At 42.7% G+C, this 17934-nt stretch overlaps 1 protein-coding gene across 1 annotated transcript in view; it reads right to left on the reverse strand.

Annotated features, from left to right (window-relative positions):
• The window catches only part of CHP1 (calcineurin like EF-hand protein 1), a 46324-nt gene that overhangs the window by 14533 nt on the left and 13857 nt on the right, over positions 1 to 17934 (reverse strand). The window contains exons 3-4 of the mRNA XM_003266747.4: positions 8364 to 8444; positions 2496 to 2623 (exon numbers count right to left, since the gene is read on the reverse strand). Of these exons, the coding sequence (XP_003266795.1) occupies positions 2496 to 2623; positions 8364 to 8444 (209 nt within the window). The remainder of the gene's footprint in view (positions 1 to 2495; positions 2624 to 8363; positions 8445 to 17934) is intronic.

The raw sequence follows: 17934 nt of genomic DNA on the forward strand, positions 1-17934 counted from the left end.
TTTTTTTTTTTTTTTGAGACAGAGTCTCGCTCTATCACCCAGGCTGGAGTGCAATGGCATGATCTCGGCTCACTGCAGCCTCAGCCTCCCGGGTTCAAGCAATTCTCCCGCCTCAGCCTCCTGAGTAGCTGGGATTACAGGCACCCGCCATTATGCCTGGCTAATTTTTTTTGTATTTTTGTAGAAATGGGGTTTCACTATGTTGGCCAGACTTGTCTCGACCTCCTGACCTCAGGTGATCCGCCTGCCTCAGCCTCCCAAAGTGCTGGGATTACAGGCGTGAGCCACCGCACCTGGCCCACATCCCCTTTCTCTAAGGTAAATGTGTCTCAGTGGCAAATGTGTTGCTAGGTATATGACATTCAATTGCTCTCAGTCTACAGTAAGAGGAACCATGATACAGCTTATATAGCCCTGTGGGAACTTCAAAGAGAAGCAACACATTTAGACAGAAATTGAGGACTTCTCGGACTCTTCTAGTCTTTTCTTTGGCATTAGAATAGCTTCGGTTTTACTGGTCTAATTACATGAATGTAATCCCTATACATAGACTGCAACAGAATTATAATTAATTTTTAGCTTCCTATAAAAGTTAATCCAACAGCCAAGACTAAAGTATGTAATGAAAAAAACAGGCTGGGTATGGAGGCTCATGCCTATAATCCCAGCACTTTGGGAGGCCAAGGTGGGATGATTGCTTGTGTCCAAGATTTCAAGACCAGTCTGGGCAACATAGTGAGACCCTGTCCCTACAAAAAATTAGAAAATAAAAAATTAGCTGGGTGTAGTGCACACGCCTATGGTCCCAGCAACTTGAGAGGCTGAGGCAAAAAGATCCCTTGAGCCAGGAAAGTCAAGGCCATAGTGAGCTGTGATCATGCCACTGCACTCAGCCTGGGTGACAGAGTGAGACCTTATCTCAAGAAATTAAGCAAAAACAAAATAAAACCAAGCATAACCTGCATAGCACTTTGTTATTATTCTGTCTCATCCTGAAGTTTGCCATTTCTGTGGCATTCCAACCTTCTTCCTTAGCAGAACCCCAACCACAGCATCAGGAGGGGAATCTCATTAGCCTAATCTCCTCGGCACTTGCACTCTCCTGACCTAAACTGACTTATCAAAGTGAGGGGAAGGACTTACATTCCATGCTTGGGAGGAGTGTTGCTCAATTTCAGTCTCGATCTCTCTCTATATATATCTCTCTTCCTCTACTGCCAGATGTGAACAAGAAAAAAAAAAAGCCCTGTTAACAACTGAGAGCTGTCATGTGACCATAATACCTTAGGATAAAACAGACTATGAGGATGGCAGAGTAAAGAGAAAAATCCCTAGTTCCTGAAACAGAATCAACCCTCCTGCCAGCCTAATCTGACTTGTAAAGTGAGCTAATATAGTTCCTTATTGTTTAAGCCAGCTGAGTCAGCTAAAGGCATCCTAAGACACCAAGTAACGCCCAAATCCACTAGTGCTATTTGGAAGATTTTGTTTTGTTTTCTTTTCTTTGTTGAGACAGAGTTTCTGTCACCTGGGCTGAAGTGCAGTGGTGCCATCATGGCTCACTGCAGCCTCGACCTCTCAGGCTCAAGCAATTCTCCCACCTCAGCCTCCCAAGTACCTGGTACCACAGGTGCCTGCCACCACACCTGGCTAATTTTTGTATTTTTATTAGAGACAGTGTTTCACCATGTTGCCCAGGCTGTCTCAAACTCCTGGGATCAAGTGATCTACCTACCTTGGCCTCCCAAAGTGCTGGGATTACAGGCATGAGCCACTGCGCCCAGCCTTCAGTCAGTTTTAATACAATTGCAATTTCAACTTGTATTGAATAAAAAGAGAAATTTAATTTCAATTTCCTGGAGAAGTGTTGTAAGGGATTGGGCAATATTATACATGAATCAATAAGGGCAGAAGGGAAAGCAAACAAGTATTAAAGGAAAAGAGGCATGAGACATGGGTATAAAAATTAAATCTTGCACTATATCCAGCTGTTCCCCACTACTTAAGTCACATCCAGTATCTATCAAATTCTAAGATGAGCTGAGGATTGCCGTTATTCCTTAAAGGTGGGGCCTGGGTCTTGTTCACTATTGCCATGCTAGCACTTAACACAGTGCCTGGCACACGGTAGGTGCTCAATGAATTATAATGATACCAGGTAACATTTATTAAGTACCTAGTATATGCCAGGCACTATTTGAAGCACTTGACATTTATTAACTCATTTAATCCTCACAACAATCCAATCTGGAACCCCTTAGTATCCTATTTTACGGAAGAGAAAACTGAAGCCCAAAGAGGTTAAGTACCTTGCCCAAAGTCACAAGGCCAAAAAAGGGTAGACTAGTATTTAATCTTGGCCAGTTTAGCTCCAGAGTCTGAGGTTTTAACCAGTACGCTATTGTAAATGCTTGTTCAAATAATGAGTGAGTAAATACATGACTTTTAAGAAACGAAAAGCAAGTATTTTAAGCCAGAAGACTTTAGCTCCTTACAGTGCAGTTTGTTGCTTCGGCTGTTGAGTGGTTCGGGTCCATTCACATCTTTGCTCTTTTCATTATCCTCAATGGGGCGGAAATGAGCCAAAGTTCGCATGAATCCACGGAAGTTTACCTGGTCCTCTCTGATTGTGAAATATAACAAACACAACACCATGTCAATCACAGTGATTATTTCTTATGAATTAAATATACTGGCAACAGCTTTGGCTACAGTAGCCTGAAAGTTCATTTAATGAGGTTTCTTTCCATATGCATGGTACTTTGGGACTCACAGTACCATATCATTTAAGCCTCACCCCAACCTTGTAAGGCAGGTGCTATTACTCTCACTTTATAAATGATTTAACCAGACTTAGGTAACAGGACTTACCAGGGCTAGAGTTATCTATTGAATTTACTTGCATCTCTTTTCCAAAAAATGAATGTAGAGTAGTGCCAGCACTATACAAGACAGCCAGAACTTGAACTCATTGCTTTGAATTCTGCAGCGAGCCACAGGCAGCCCAATGACTCCTCAGCCACCTCCCACATCTCCCCCATCTCCCCCATCTCCCCTGCAGTAACGTACACCAAGGGATATTTAAAAATTAAGGCACATTATGGAAAAGCTCTTTTAAAATACAGTTTATTTAATTTTTAATTTTCTTATTTATTTATTTATTTATTTATTTTGAGACAGAGTCTTGCTCTGTTGCCCAGGCTGGAATGCACTGGCACTATCTCGGCTCACTGCAACCTCCGCCTCCTGGGTTCAAGCAATTCTCCTGCCTTAGCCTCCTGAGTGGCTGGGACTAAGACGCCCGCCACTACGCCCGGCTAATTCTTTTTTTTTTTTTTTTTTTTTTTGAGACGAGTTTCGCTTTTGTTGCCCAGGCTGGAATGCAATGGCGCGATCTCAGTTCATTGCAACCTCCGCCTCCCTGGTTCAAGCGATTCTCCTGCCCCAGCCTCCGGAGTAGCTAGGATTACAGGCATGCGCCACCACGCTCAGCTAATTTTGTATTTTTAGTAGAGACGGGGTTTCTCCACGTTGGTCAGGCTAGTCTCGAACTGCCAACCTCAGGTGATCCACCTGCCTCGGCCTCCCAAAGTGGTGGGATTACAGATGTGAGCCACTGCACCCAGCCTAATTTTTTGTTATTTTTGGTAGAGACAGAGTTTCACCGTGTTAGCCAGGATCGTCTCAATCTCCTGACCTCGTGATCTGCCCACCTCGGCCTCCCAAAGTGCTGGGATTAGAGGCATGAGTCACCATGCCCAGCCAAGTTTATTTAATTATAAAAGCAAACATATATTTGAAAATGTGGAAAAAAGAAAAGTAGATAGAAAAATAGTGATCCGAGTTCTACCAATTACAACCATAGTTAATATAAATATATTCTCTGGCTGGGCACGGTGGTTCATGCCCATCATCCTAATACTTTGGGAGGCTGAGGCAGGCAGATCACTTGAGGCCAGGAGTTGAGACCAGCCTGACCAACATGGCAAAACCCTGTCTCTACTAAAAATACAAAAAAAATTAGCTGCACGTGGTAGTGGGCACCTGTAATCCCAGCTACTCGGGAGGGTGAGGCAGGAGAATCGCTTGAAACTGGGAGGCGGAGGCTGCGGTGAGCCTAGATTGAACCACTGCACTCCAGCCTGGGTGACAGAGCAAGACTATGTCAAAAAAAAAAGAAAAGGAAAGGAAAGGGAAAGGAAAAGGAAGGAAAAGGAAAAGGAAGGAAAGGTGGGAGGGAGGAAAGGAAGGAAGGAAGGAATGAATCAATCAATCAATCAATCAGCCAGGCGTGGTGGCTCACACTTATATTCCCAGTTATTTGGGAGGCTAAGGTGGGAGAATCACTTGAACACACAGGAGGCAGAGGTTGCATGAGCCGAGACTGCGCCACTGCACTCCAGCCCAGGTGATGGTGCAAGACTCCCCCATATATATATGAATGCATTTTCTTCTAGTAACTTTTCTATGCTTTTCAGATAACTGTATTAGTATCCTGCCTTTTTTTAACTTTTAAGCATTTCTCCAATCAGTATAAATACTTTGAAACATTTAAAACATATGCATAATTCTGTGGACACATCATGATTTTATTATTCTGTCATAATTGGATAATTTTTCTCTATATAATCTTTTAGGCCAGGCACAGTGGCTTACGTCTATAATCCCAGCACTTCGAGAGGCCAAGGTGGGTGGATCACCTGAGGTCAGGAGTTCAAGACCAGCCTGGCCAACATGGTGAAACCCCATCTCTACTAAAAATACAAAAATTAGCTGGGCCTGGTGGTGCATACCTGTAATCCCAGCTACTTGAGAGCCTGAGGAACCAGAATCGCTTGAACCCCAAAGATGGAGGTTGCAATGAGTCAAGAGCACACCACTGCACTCCAGCCTGGGTGACAGAGGGAGACTCCATCCCCCAAAAAAAAAAAAAAAAAAAAAGTTTTGAAAGACCTCTTGTGTATAAAGCCTTTTTGGTACTTAAGCTTGGAGAAAATCTTTTCATTCTGCCACAGGCTAATCAATAACCCTGTAAGAAATAATTCTCAAAACTTGAATGAAGAATGTTCTTTAATATTAAAAAAGAATGCCCCATGTGACATAATATAATTTATTTATCTAAGGCAGATGGCCTGGTTCCTGTGGTTACCTAAAAAAAAAAAAAAAACCCCAGTCTTTCTGTGCCCCACCGAATAGCTGAGGTATGTAGGGTCCCTTCTGTGCTCTATAGACACGCAGTTCATAGCTCTTCTAAAGGCAGAGTTCAAAGGCTAGCCTGTGAGCCATCTGTACGCAAAAGAATGACCTTGGCTGGGCGCAGTGGCTTACACCCATAATCCCAGCACTTTGGGAGGCTGGGGTGGGCGGATCACCTGAGGTCAAGAGTTCAAAACCAGCCTGGCCAACGTGGTGAAACCTTAGCTGGGCGTGGTGGCGTGAGCCTGTAGTCTCAGCTACTTGGGGACGCTGAGGCAGGAGAATCGCTTGAACCCAAAAGGCAGAAGTTGCAGTGAGCCAAGATCACGCCACTGCATGCCAGCCTGGGCGACAGAGGGAGACTCCGTCTCAAAAAAACAAAAAACAAAACAAAACAAAAGAATGACCTTTTAGTTCTTCAATGTATCTATACTGCTAATGGACCAGTATCTGGTCAAAAATGTCAGATCTGAGGAATCAAGTAATGTGGAGTAAAGTTTAAATCATATGCTAGAAAAAACACATTAATGATTATTGCCAGCATAAAGTTTCTGGGTAAAAGGGAATTAAATAACCATGGTCCACTTTCAAATCTCATTTAAAAAAAAAAAACAAAAAAAAAACGCCCCCATGTGCATATGCCTAGGGAAGAAAGAAAAACCCAGAAGCCAAATATATCTATCTGATTAGAGCAAGAAGCAGAGTCGCAGCTTGCTAAGAGCTAAGCAGTGCAGCCCAGTGGAGCCCTCCACTTCCTCATATGCACTCTGTCCCATTTCCTTAGCAGTAGATTGGTGGACAGAATGACAGGTGATATTGCAGTCACAGCAAATGTAGTTTAGCCTTACAAAACAGCTTCCCACAAGCTGCTTCTTCAAGTAATCAATGGTGACTAAGGAATTCTGAAAAAAAGTTGGCAAAGTGACTCTCCTGGGTTTACTTTTCATTGCAAAAGGTTTGGATACAAAGCATAGCTGTGAAAGTTATCTCTGGATAGGGTTCAATGCTTTGCAGGGGTAAAAGAGGAAGTAGAAAAAAGGAAGAATTCAGCATAAAAACCACACCTGAAACAAACAGGGTAGTTCAAGGAGAGAGAAAAGAAAAAATGAAAGAGGGCATAAGATTCCTCATAGTCAACGTGATTTGATTCCCGTCTTTACACGAACTAACTGCCCGACCTAATTCCCCTTCTGACTTTCAGTCACATTTACTGAGTGTCCAACCCTCTCAACTAGCAAATTCCTTTGCTCTCAATTTAGAGTTCTAAAATTTCCTCTCCAGGCATTTTATCTGACAGTGTCCTCATTGACAGTCTCATTATTAAAAACTGGCACCCATATAATATTCTGAAGTCCTGTGGGTCATAGACTATCCATATGAACCAGGAATAGATTGTTTAGGAAATTACTTAAAACAAGCTTATATGTAAGCTTTATTGATGAAAAGGTACCTAATCAAATCAGTAAATATTTACTCACTACTGTGAAGGCAGTGTATTAGGTAGTAAAGCATATCAAAAGACTAGTTTCATATTAGAAAAACCCACATTAAGAACAATCTACTTGACAAAGTGTGTGTCATGAGAACTATGTTTATTCAATATCACAAAAGTAAAATAAAGGCTGGGGAAATGTTCCAGATTAAAGGAGGCTAAAGAGACATGACAACTGACCCAGACTAGATCCTGTACCGGAGGCGGGGAAGTGCTATAAAACAGATTATTGGATGACAAAATTGGAGTATGAATATAAATTAGAATAAACTAGATAATATGTTAATAAAACAGAGTAATAGATTAGATAAGAGGATTGTATCAATGTTAAGTTTGCTGAAGTAGATAACTATACTATGGATATATAAAAGAATGTCCCTATTCTTAGCAAACACACACTGGTGCTTTCAGAGGTAAAGGGTCATAACTATGCAACTTACCCTGAAATAGTTCAGAAATACAATTATGTGAACACACATACACAAAAAAATTACATAAGTATATGTATGTGTATATACATACATGTATATATGTGTATGTATGTACGTACATGTAGGCATATATGTATGTATGTATATATAGACACGCACACATAGAGTGTATGTAGGTAGAGAGAGAGGGGAAAGAGAGGGAAAAAGTGTCTGCAAGAGAGGGTATGTAGAGTAAGCACGAGTGTACAAGCTGCACTGTTCAATACTGCAGTCACTTGTCACATCTGGTTATGTGCACTGGAAACATGGTCAGTCTGACTTGATATGTGTTTAAGTGTAAATTACACACTGGATTTCAAACACTTATTATGAAAAAATGTAGGCTGGGCATGGTGGCGCACGCCAGTAATCCCAGCACTTTGGGAGGCTGAGGCAGGCGGATCACCTGAGGTCAGGAGCTCAAGACCAGGCTGGCCAACATGGTGAAACCCTGTCTCTACTAAAAATACAAAAATTAGCCGGGTATGGTGGCATGTGGCTGTAATCCCAGCTACCTCGGAGGCTGAGGTGGGAGAATCGCTTGAACCTGGGAGGTGGAGGTTGCAGTGAGCCGAGATGGCACCACTGCACTCCAGCCTGGGTGACCGAGCAAGACTCTGTCTCAAAACAAACAAACGAAAAAAGGATCTCAGTTATTTTTAATATTGATTATATACTGAAATAATATTTTAAATATATTAAATAAAATATATATTACCAAAGTTAACTTATTTTTACTTTTTAAATGTGGTTACTAGAAAATGTAAAATTACATATGTGGCTTGCATTATATTTTTATTGGCTACTTCTAAGAGAGAGAGCACACAAATGAGGCAAAATGTTAATATAACAGTAGATGCATCAGGGCAATAGATATACAAGTATTCTCCGAATTACTTTTAACTTTTGCAACTTTTTTATAAATTTGAAATTATTTCCAAATAAACATTTTTTAAAAGTCTAGTTTTACATCAATGATAAGCATAAGAATTTTGAAGATAGGCTCATATACCTATTTGAAGTTTAAAACACACAGGAGGGTAGAACGGAAGAGATATTCTAGAAATGACAAAATTAGAAATGCTCAATATAATCAGGGGGTATCACAGTCTGAGATGGCACAACCAATATCATTATTCCAGATTAGCAAATAATTTAGGTTGTGATAGCCTCAGGAAGGAAGTCCAACAACTGTACTGACTCACCCCTCTGGAAAGAAGGCATTGATGATCCGGTCCCCCAATGGGTTGATGGCAAGTTCTGGAATCCTCTGGAAATCTTCCCGGCTGCCAAGAGAATCACCTTGAGTTAGATAGAGATCATTGCCCTTAGCATGAACTCCTTAAGTCAGGAGGTAACAGGGTGTAACCTAGCAAGAATATTACCTCCTGGAATTTACTTCCGTGGCAAATTATACCAAATAACTGCAAAGAATAGCACTTTAATAGCTGCCAAGTGTTTCTTGCACCAACTCAGTAGTGGAAGGAGCCAGATTTGACTATGCCACATTCCAGTGAATTCAGCACACAGGTTACGTCAATAAGCCAACTGATGGACAAATACTAAGCTGTCCCTTGGTAAATGATTCCTTGAACATTAGTATTGCGTACCTAGTTATTAAGTTTGGAAAGTGAACAGCAAATGGAAAGTATCAAATACTGCAGAACTTGAATATGGGGACAAACACTTAGAGGGGTCTCCATATCCTTGTTAAGATTTTTAGGCACTTATAAAATGCAAGGAATTCTTAGGTGCTATTTACATGCAAGGAAAGAATGTGACAACTAATTGACTTCCTTGTTCTGACTCTGGCTTTTTCTCCATTTCCATGTTCTGTGGACTAGGGGTACAGAAGTATTTAACCCTCAAACATGACATGAGCAGTCATCCTCACATGACTTAGGTGAGGTTATACCAAAGCGAGTATTGTCAGTTACCATTCATTGCATATATATCATGTGCTGCTCTGTTTACATACATTATTCTCATTTCTTCACGCCAATGTTTTATGCATACCCTTTTAGAGCTGAGGAAATTGAGAGTCAGGAAGATAAAGTAACTTGCCCAAAGCCACACTACTCCTAAGTGGCAGAACTGTGATTTAAATCTAAGTCTGTAAGTCGAAGTATGTGTTCTTTTTCTAAAAACCGTATTTCTTTCCTATATTGAACTTTTTTTTGAGACAGTCTTGCTCAGTCGCCCAGGCTGGAATGCAATGTCATGGTCTTGGCTCACTGCCACCTCCACTTCCCAGGTTCAAGCGATTCTCCTGCCTCAGCTTCCCAAGCAGCTGGGATTACAGGCACCCACCACCATGCCTGGCTAGTTTTTTGTACATTTAGTAGAGACGGAGTTTCACGATGTTGGCCAGGCTGGTCTTGAACTCCTGAACTCAGGTGATCTGCCAGCCTCAGCCTCCCAAAGTGCTGGGTGGGATTACAGGCGTGAGCCACGGTGCCCAGCCCTAATATTGAACCTTTTGAATGAAAGTTACTTTCCCCCAAATTTTTCTTTTTTTATTTTTTTGAGATGGAGTTTCGCTCCCAGGCTGGAGTGCAGTGGCTTGATCTCTGGGCTCACTGCAACCTCCTCCTCCTGGGTTCAAGCGATTCTACTGCTTCAGTCTCCCAAGTAGCTAGCATTATAAGCGGGCGCCACCATGCCCGGCCAATTTTTGTATTTTTAGTAGAGGTGGGGTTTCACCATGTTGGCCAGGCTGGTCTTGAACTCCTGACCTCAGGTGATCCACCCATCTCAGCCTCCCAAACTCCTGGGATTACAGGCGTGAGCCACTGCACCCAGCCCCCAAATTTTTCAATAAGTATTTTTTAAAAACTTTCCTTGGTTGGTTCCTGGGCCAAGAATACAAAGCTGTCTACAACTTATCTGTGCTGTAGTCTTCAAAAATATCAATGTCATGGAGGACAAAGAAAAGCAGAGGATTGTTCCAGATCAAGGGGGGCTAAAGAGACATACAACAAAACCCAACACATGATCCCGGAGTAGGAAAAAAACTGCTATAAAGGACATTATTGGATAATATGTGAAAATGAAGCATGGACCATATAAAATGTGGAATATTACATAATGGTACTGGTTCAAAATGTAACTTTCTTGATTTTGCTCTGAGAATGTCCTTTTTATAGGAAATAAACAGTGAAGTATGTGACAAAATGTTAACAATTGGTGAATCTGGGTATCAGAATAAAAGTTATCTTGTATTGTTCTTGTAACTTTTCTTCAAGTTTAAAATTATTTCCAGATAAAAAGTTAAAAAAAAAGATTATAAACTTGAATAGATTTTACTCCTGCCTTCAAGAAGTTTACTTACAGACAGATAAAATGTATACTTCCACCCTCTTTGTAATATATGCTAGCATACTCCTACTGTACCCAGGAGACTTCACGCTCTTTTCCTCTTGTGGTTTAAAGTTTACATGGTGCTTAATTAACTCAGCAAGCTCTTCTCCACCACATTTGGTGACACAGGCAGAAACTGACCTAGTGGACTGAACACAAAGCTCTGGAACAATCATCCTGGATTCTAGTCTTTCTTGACCATTTAGTGTAATAATTTTATATCAATGAATGAACCAGAAGAAGTCATTCATTAGATAACTGGATTGCTTAAGATGATGAAAGAGAAAATTACCGAGGTCCTGATTATTTAATTCAACAAACATGTACTAAGCTTTTATTACATAATTTGTTCTGTAATACAAAGTCTACACTGTCATCAAAATGTAGCTCCTCTTGTCTGACAGAGGTCAAGAAACAATAACCACTCACTTTTAAATTAAGACTAAGGCTGATTTGAATTGCATGGCTACATACCTCAGTTTAATGTCTAACAAGCTTAAGAAACTTTTTAGCTGAGAAGAGGCAGTTTAAATACCAAGTCTAGTAACAAGTGGTGATGCACAACCTAGCCTGAACTTCAGTCTCAATAAGGAGGTGTACACTTGGCCTTCCAATGTAATATGGACCTGTCCTTTGATACTATCTAACTCTACTCTTAGAATTTAGATTGTATATATAATGTAGTTCCAGTCACCCAGATCAAGGAGAATATTGCTAAAAGTATTAAAGTTAAAAAGAAAGAGGGCTGGGCATGGCAGCTCAGCCTATAATCCCAGCACTTTTGGAGGCCAAGGCGGAAGAACTGCTTGAGGCTAGGAGTTCGAGACCAGCCTGGGCAACAGAGCAAGACCACATCTCCAAAAAGTTAAAAAAAAAAAAAATTAGCCGGGCATGGTGGCACGTGCCTGTAGTCCCAGCTACTTGGGAAGCTGAAGCGGGAGGATTGTTTGAGCCTAGAAGGTCAAGGCTGCAAGGAGCCATGGTAACATCACTGCCCTCTAGCCTGGGTGACACAGTGAGACTGTTTCAAAACAGAAAAAACAAAACAAAACAGAGTATAAAAAATAATTTGTCAGCCGGGTGCAGTGGCTCACGCCTGTAATCCCAGCACTTTGGGAGGCCGAGGTGGGAGGATCACGAGGTCAAGAGATGAAGACCAACCTGGCTAACATGGTGAAACCCTGTCTCTACTAAAAAAAAAAACAAAAAATTAGCTGGGCGTGGTGGTGGGCGCCTGTAGTCCCAGCTACTCGGGAGACTGAGGCAGGAGAATGGCATGAACCTGGGAGGCGGAGCTTGCAGTGAGCCGAGATCACGCCACTGTACTCCAGCCTGGACGACAGAGCAAGACTCCGTCTCAAAATAAATAAATAAATAAATAAATAATTTGTCAACTGTTAAATAAACAATATACAAACAAGTTATTATTACTGGTTGCTTTATAGTAGAATGGAGATCTGGGCAGTTTCTCTAAAACTTAGATTCTGAAATTTACCCATCAACATAAACCTAATAGAAAAAAATAAATACTCCAAAGTGGCCTAAACACCACAAGCATAAGATCCATCTAAAGGCTGGGCGCAGTGGCTCACACCTGTAATCCCAGCACTTTGGGAGGCTGAGGCAGGTGGATCATGAGGTCAAGAGATCAAGACCATCCTGGCCAACATGGTGAAATCCCATCTCTACTAAAAATACAAAAATTAGCTGGGCATGGTGGCACGCGCCTGTAGTCCCAGCTACTCTGGAGGCTGAGAAAGGAGAATCGCTTGAACCTGGGAGGTGGAGGTTGTAGTGAGCCAAGATTGCGCCACTGCACTCCAGCCTGGTGACAGAGCGAGACTCCATCTCAAAAAAAAAAAAAAAAAAAAATCCATCTGAAATATAGATTTGTGTGGATTCACTGAAAAACATACCAACATTATGTTCTGCCTCATGGTATACCTAGGAAAACCTTCTTGAAGATTTTTTGAGAAAAAGACAGTATCACTGGTAGTAGTCAATTCTGAGAACAGCCATGTATGATGGCATTCTTTGTGGCCAAGAAATTTCCAATGGGGAGTGGTTTTCCAGACATTCAAGGGCACAGGGATGCTTAGAAAAACCAGAGTTTTTAGACTGTTAGTAACCAGACATACCATCCCTCTATACTGCTCACCTTCACTGTGTAAGTCCCTTCTCTTACAGAAAGATTCAGCCTCACAGGTAACTTCTATCTCAAGCACCCACAGGTTGTTGCTTTAGTTGACTTGTACATAATGAGGACATTAAAATCTGTTAATAGGACATACCCACTGGAACACACATTCAATTAGAAAACACAGCTTTCCAGGCCAGGTGTGGTGGCTCACGCCTGTAATTCCAGCACTTTGGGAGGCCAAGGAGGGTGGATCATGAGGTCAGGAGTTCGACACCGGCCTGGCCAAGATGGTAAAACCCCGTCTCTACTAAAAATACAAAAATCAGATGGGCGTGGTGGCGGGTGCCTGTAATCCCAGCTACTTGGGAGGCTGAGGCAGAGAACTGCTTGAACCCGGGAGGCGGGGGTTGCAGTCAGCCAAGATTGCACCACTCCAGCCTGGGCAACAGAGCGAGACTCTGTCTCAAAAAAATAATAATAATAAAATAAAATACAGCTTTCTATATTTAAGTAGTATGAGAAGTTAATCATATAGTATAACATATTTATTAACACTGAAATGACAAAAATTTCCATTAGCTAAAGCACTTAATCAGTATTTTTAAATTAAATGGATAAGATGGCCAGGTGTGGTGGTTCATGCCTGTAATCCCAGCACTTTGGGAGGCCAAGGTGGGCGGATCGCCTGAGGTCAGGAGTTTGAGACCAGCCTGACCAATATGGAGAAACCCTGTCTCTATTAAAAATACAAAATAAGCCGGGTGTAGTGGCACATGCCTGTAATCCCAACCCAGGAGTCCGAGACCAGCCTGGGCAACATAGGGAAACCCTGTCTCAAATTTAAAAAAAAAAAAAAAAAAAAAAGGCAGCTGGCAGCGATCCCCAGCCTTTTTGGGACCAGGGACTAGTTTTATGGAAAATAATTTTTCTCCTGGGGGTAGGTGGGATAGTTTCAAGACGAAACTGTTCAACCTGAGATCAGCAGGCATTAGATTCTCATAAGGAGCACTCAGTCTAGATCCCTCACATGCGCAGTTCACAATAGGGTTTCTGTTCCTATGAGAATCTAGTGCCGCCACTGATCTGACAGGAAGCAGTGCTCAGGTGATAATGCTCACTTGCATTCTGTTCACCTCCTGCTGTGTAGCCTGGTTCCTAACTGGCCACAGACTGGTACTGGTCTGCAACCCAGAGGTTGGGGACCCCAGGGGTCCTAAAGTGGTCTTTTGCAGGTCAGGTTAAGGTAAGAGCCTGGTCAGTATCTGAACACAAAGATGGTTTCTCTTCTTTAAATATCCTTTGTTCTGATGTAATCTATGGAGTTACAAGGCAGGATAATGATTACCCTTTGGGGAGGGAAGCAGTTAAAGGCAAAAGGAGCATAAGGGAAGCTTCCGGGTATTGGTAACAATCAGTTTCTTCATCTGGAGGCTGGATAGTCTTCCCTTGGTGAAAATTTATCATGCCCAATGCTTTTGATTTGTGCACTTTTCTGTATGTTATACTTCAATAAAGTTTGCTTTAAAACCATCCTCTGGGCCAGGCGCGGTGGCTCACACCTGTAATCCTAGCACTTTGGGAGGCTGAGGTGGGTGGATCACAAGGTCAAGAGATCAAGACCATCCTGGCTAACATGGTGAAACCCGTCTCTACTAAAAATAAAAAAATTCACTGGGCGTGGTGGTGCACGCCTATAGTTCCAGCTACTCTGGAGGCCGAGGCAGGAGAATCATTTGAACCGGGAAGCGGTGAACTCGGTTGCAGTGAGCCGAGATTGTGCCTCTGCACTCCAGCCTGGTGACAGAGCGAGACTCTGTCTCAAAAAAAAAAAAAGAAAGAAAGTCTTAAATATCTCCTCTTGATATTCTGAAATTTCATCTATATATGTCTTATTGTGAAGTATTCTTTATTATTCATTGTTCAGCATTAGGTGAACCCTCTTAGACTAAAAATGGGTCCTTTAGCTGGGAAGTTTGCTTCTGTTCCTTTTTTTTTTTTGTAAGAAACCTCACCTGGATTTTGTTCCTATTTTAAAAATTATTTCTTCTCCTCCTCTTTATTATTTATTTATTTATTATTTATTTATTTATTTTTTAGATGGAGTTTCACTCTTACTGCCCAGGCTGGAGTGCAATGGCACGATCTTGGCTCACTGCAACCTCCACCTCCCGGGTTCAAGCGATTCTCCTGCCTCGGCCTCCCAAAGTGCTGGGATTACAGGCATGAGCCACTGCGCCCGACCTAAGCTGCCTTTTTAGAAAAAACAATTTCTATGGCAATGGTAGAAATATCTCACCCAAAATAATGGCATCTGAAGAAAGTAAGGTTTATAAGGTTACAGTATATATTTATATTCCATGAAATATCAATCTGAAGAGATGGTCCATGTAAAAAGGCAGACACAGAAATTGCAAATCAATTTGGCAAACACTTCTCCCTTGAATGTTCCCAATTCACCCAAGCATATTAAAGATGTGGCGAAATCTAGTAATTAGGAAGCCTATTTAACCTTGTTGACCAAGCTTTTCACAAATTCTAGTCAATAACTTTTTTTTTTTTTTTTAACACAACACCTATTGATAGACCAAGGAATGATTGTTCTATAAAGCATACTTTGGAGTGAGTCTCTGAAAGCACTCTGAAGAAGCTCCATTCTAACCAAAGCCTTCCACAGATTCTGCCTTATGTTCCACTGGAACTGATCACTACAAAGGAATGCAGAATGCCCCAGACTGTACACTGTAGCCTCTCACTCTGCAGAATTTGGCCTCAGGCCCCAGACATGGAGCACCTTGGAAGAGGAAAGTTAAAAAAAAAAATTGTTGAAGGGAAAATCTTTCTCCTAATAACTACAACTGCCTTCTTAAGAAGGTGAAGGCGAGGCCAGGCACAGTGGCTCACGCCTGTAATCTCAGCACTTTGGGAGGCCAAGGCAGGTGGATCACGAGGTCAGGAGATCAAGACCATCCTGGCTAACACAGTGAAACCCCATCTCTACTAAAAATACAAAAAATTAGCTGGGCATGGTGGCGGGCGCCTGTAGTCCCAGCTACTCGGTTGGCTGAGGCATGAGAATGGTGTGAACTCGGGAGGCGGAGGTTGCAGTGAGCCGAGATTGCGCCACTGCACTCCAGCCTGGACGACAGAGCGAGACTCCATCTCAAAAAAAAAAAAAAAAAAAAAAGAAGGTGAAAGCCGGCATGGTGGTGGCACACACCTGTAGTCCCAGCACTTTGGGAGACTGAGGCAGGCGGATGGTTTGAGTTCAGGAGTTCGAGACCAATCATGGGGAACATGGCGAGACCTCCTCTCTACAAAAAATACAAAAGTTAGCCAGGCAGAGTGACATGTGCCTGTAGTCCCAGCTACTCAGGAGGCTGAGGTGGGAGGCTACAGTGAGCCATGATGGTGCCACTGCAATCCAGCCTGGGCAATGGAGTGAGACCCTGTCTCAAAAACAAAAACCAAAAAAAGAAGCTGGAGACTGTTCCAGGTAACAAAAGATTGGAAGCCACTTGTATTCAGATGAGCACTCTGATGGGTCCTGGAAAGATCAAGACAGGCCTTAAGCTGAGTTTGGCAACAAAGGCTGGAGAGAACTGGGTCACTCTCTACTAGAAAAGAGTTCCGAGTTAGGCCCACTCATTTCTAAGGCTAGAGGGGGTAGAAGAGGAGAGGGTAGAGAGAAGGGGAAGACAATTTAATCGGATGGCCACAGGCTAAGAAGATAATTGTCAGGAGGCACAGCCAGAGTGAAATCCCAGTAGTTGGTGGGTCTGACAAAACGGTTTACATAAAATGTATTACTCGTTTACTATGTGGCACATTATGTGGTACAATTGGCTAATATCTTCCAGGTATTCAAGGTAGCTTGGTGCCTCTCTCATTTATTTTTATTTTTTGTAGAGACGGGGTTTCACTATGTTGCTCAGGCTGGTCTTGGGACACCTGGCCTCAAGGAATCCTCTCACCTCAGCCTCCCAAAGTGCTGGGATTACAGACATGAGTCTCCTCGCTCAACCTTTCTTATATTTCAATCCACATCATGATAGAGATCAAAGAACAGGTTTAAGACCTAGAGCTTTTGGCCAGGTACAGTGGCTTATGCCTGTAATCCCAGTACTTTGGGAGGCCATGGCAGGAGGACTGATGGAGCCCAGGAGTTTGAGACCAGCCTGGGCAACAAGGTAAGACCGTGTCTCCACAAAAAATGAAAATAAAATAAAAATAATGGGAGAAGCACCAAGCTACCTTGAATACCTAGAAGAAACTATTCCATTGTACCACATAATGTGCACGTTTTTGCTTTTTTGCTAGAAGTAAAAAGAAAAAAAAATTAGCCAGGCATAGTGGTGCATGCCTGTAGTCCTGGCTACTTGGGCGGCTGAGGTGGGAGAACTGTCTGAGCCCAGGAGGTTGAGGTTGCAGTGAGCTGTGATGGTGCCATTACACTCCAGCCTGGGAGACAGAGTGAGACCCTCTTACCAAAAAAAAAAAAAAAAAATAGTGCCAGCATAGAGAACAGTGTCTGGCACATCATACATACTCAGTAAATACCTACCAAATGAGTGAGCTAGTCCGCTGGTTTTCCACAGGCTGTGAAATGGTATCTTACGGACTGAGCAAATCTTACTTAGATACTTATTTATTTATTTTTTTATTTGAGACAGACTCTCGCTCTGTCGCCCGGGCCGGAGTACAGTGGCGCGATCTCGGCTCACTGCAAGCTCTGCCTCCCGGGTTCACACCATAGTCCTGCCTCAGCCTCCCGAGTAGCTGGGACTACAGGCGCCCGCCACCACGCCCTACTAATTTTTTGTATTTTTAGTAGAGACGGGGTTTCACCATGTTAGCCAGGTTGGTCTTCTCCTGACCTCATGATCCGCCTGCCTCGGCGTCCCAAAGTGCTGGGATTACAGGCATCAGCCACCACGCCCGGCCCTATTTATTTATTTATTTTAAGATGGAATCTTGCTCTGCTGCCCAGGCTGCAGTGCAGTGGCACAATCTCGGCTCACTGCAACCTCCACCTCCCGGGTTCAAGTGATTCTCCTGCCTCAGCCTCCCAAGTAGCTGGGATTACAGGGGTGCGCCACCACACCTGGTTAATTTTTGTATTTTTAGTAGAGACGGGGTTTCACCATGTTGGCCAGCCTGGTCTCGAACTCCTGACCTCAGGTGATCCACCCATCTCAGCCTCCCAAAGTGCTGGGATTACAGGAGTGAGCCACCACAACCAGCCAGAATTTTTTTTTTTAAAAGAAAGGATCTCACTG

Source organism: Nomascus leucogenys, chromosome 6 (genome assembly GCF_006542625.1).
Source record: "Nomascus leucogenys isolate Asia chromosome 6, Asia_NLE_v1, whole genome shotgun sequence".
NCBI classification, from domain to species: domain Eukaryota; kingdom Metazoa; phylum Chordata; class Mammalia; order Primates; family Hylobatidae; genus Nomascus; species Nomascus leucogenys.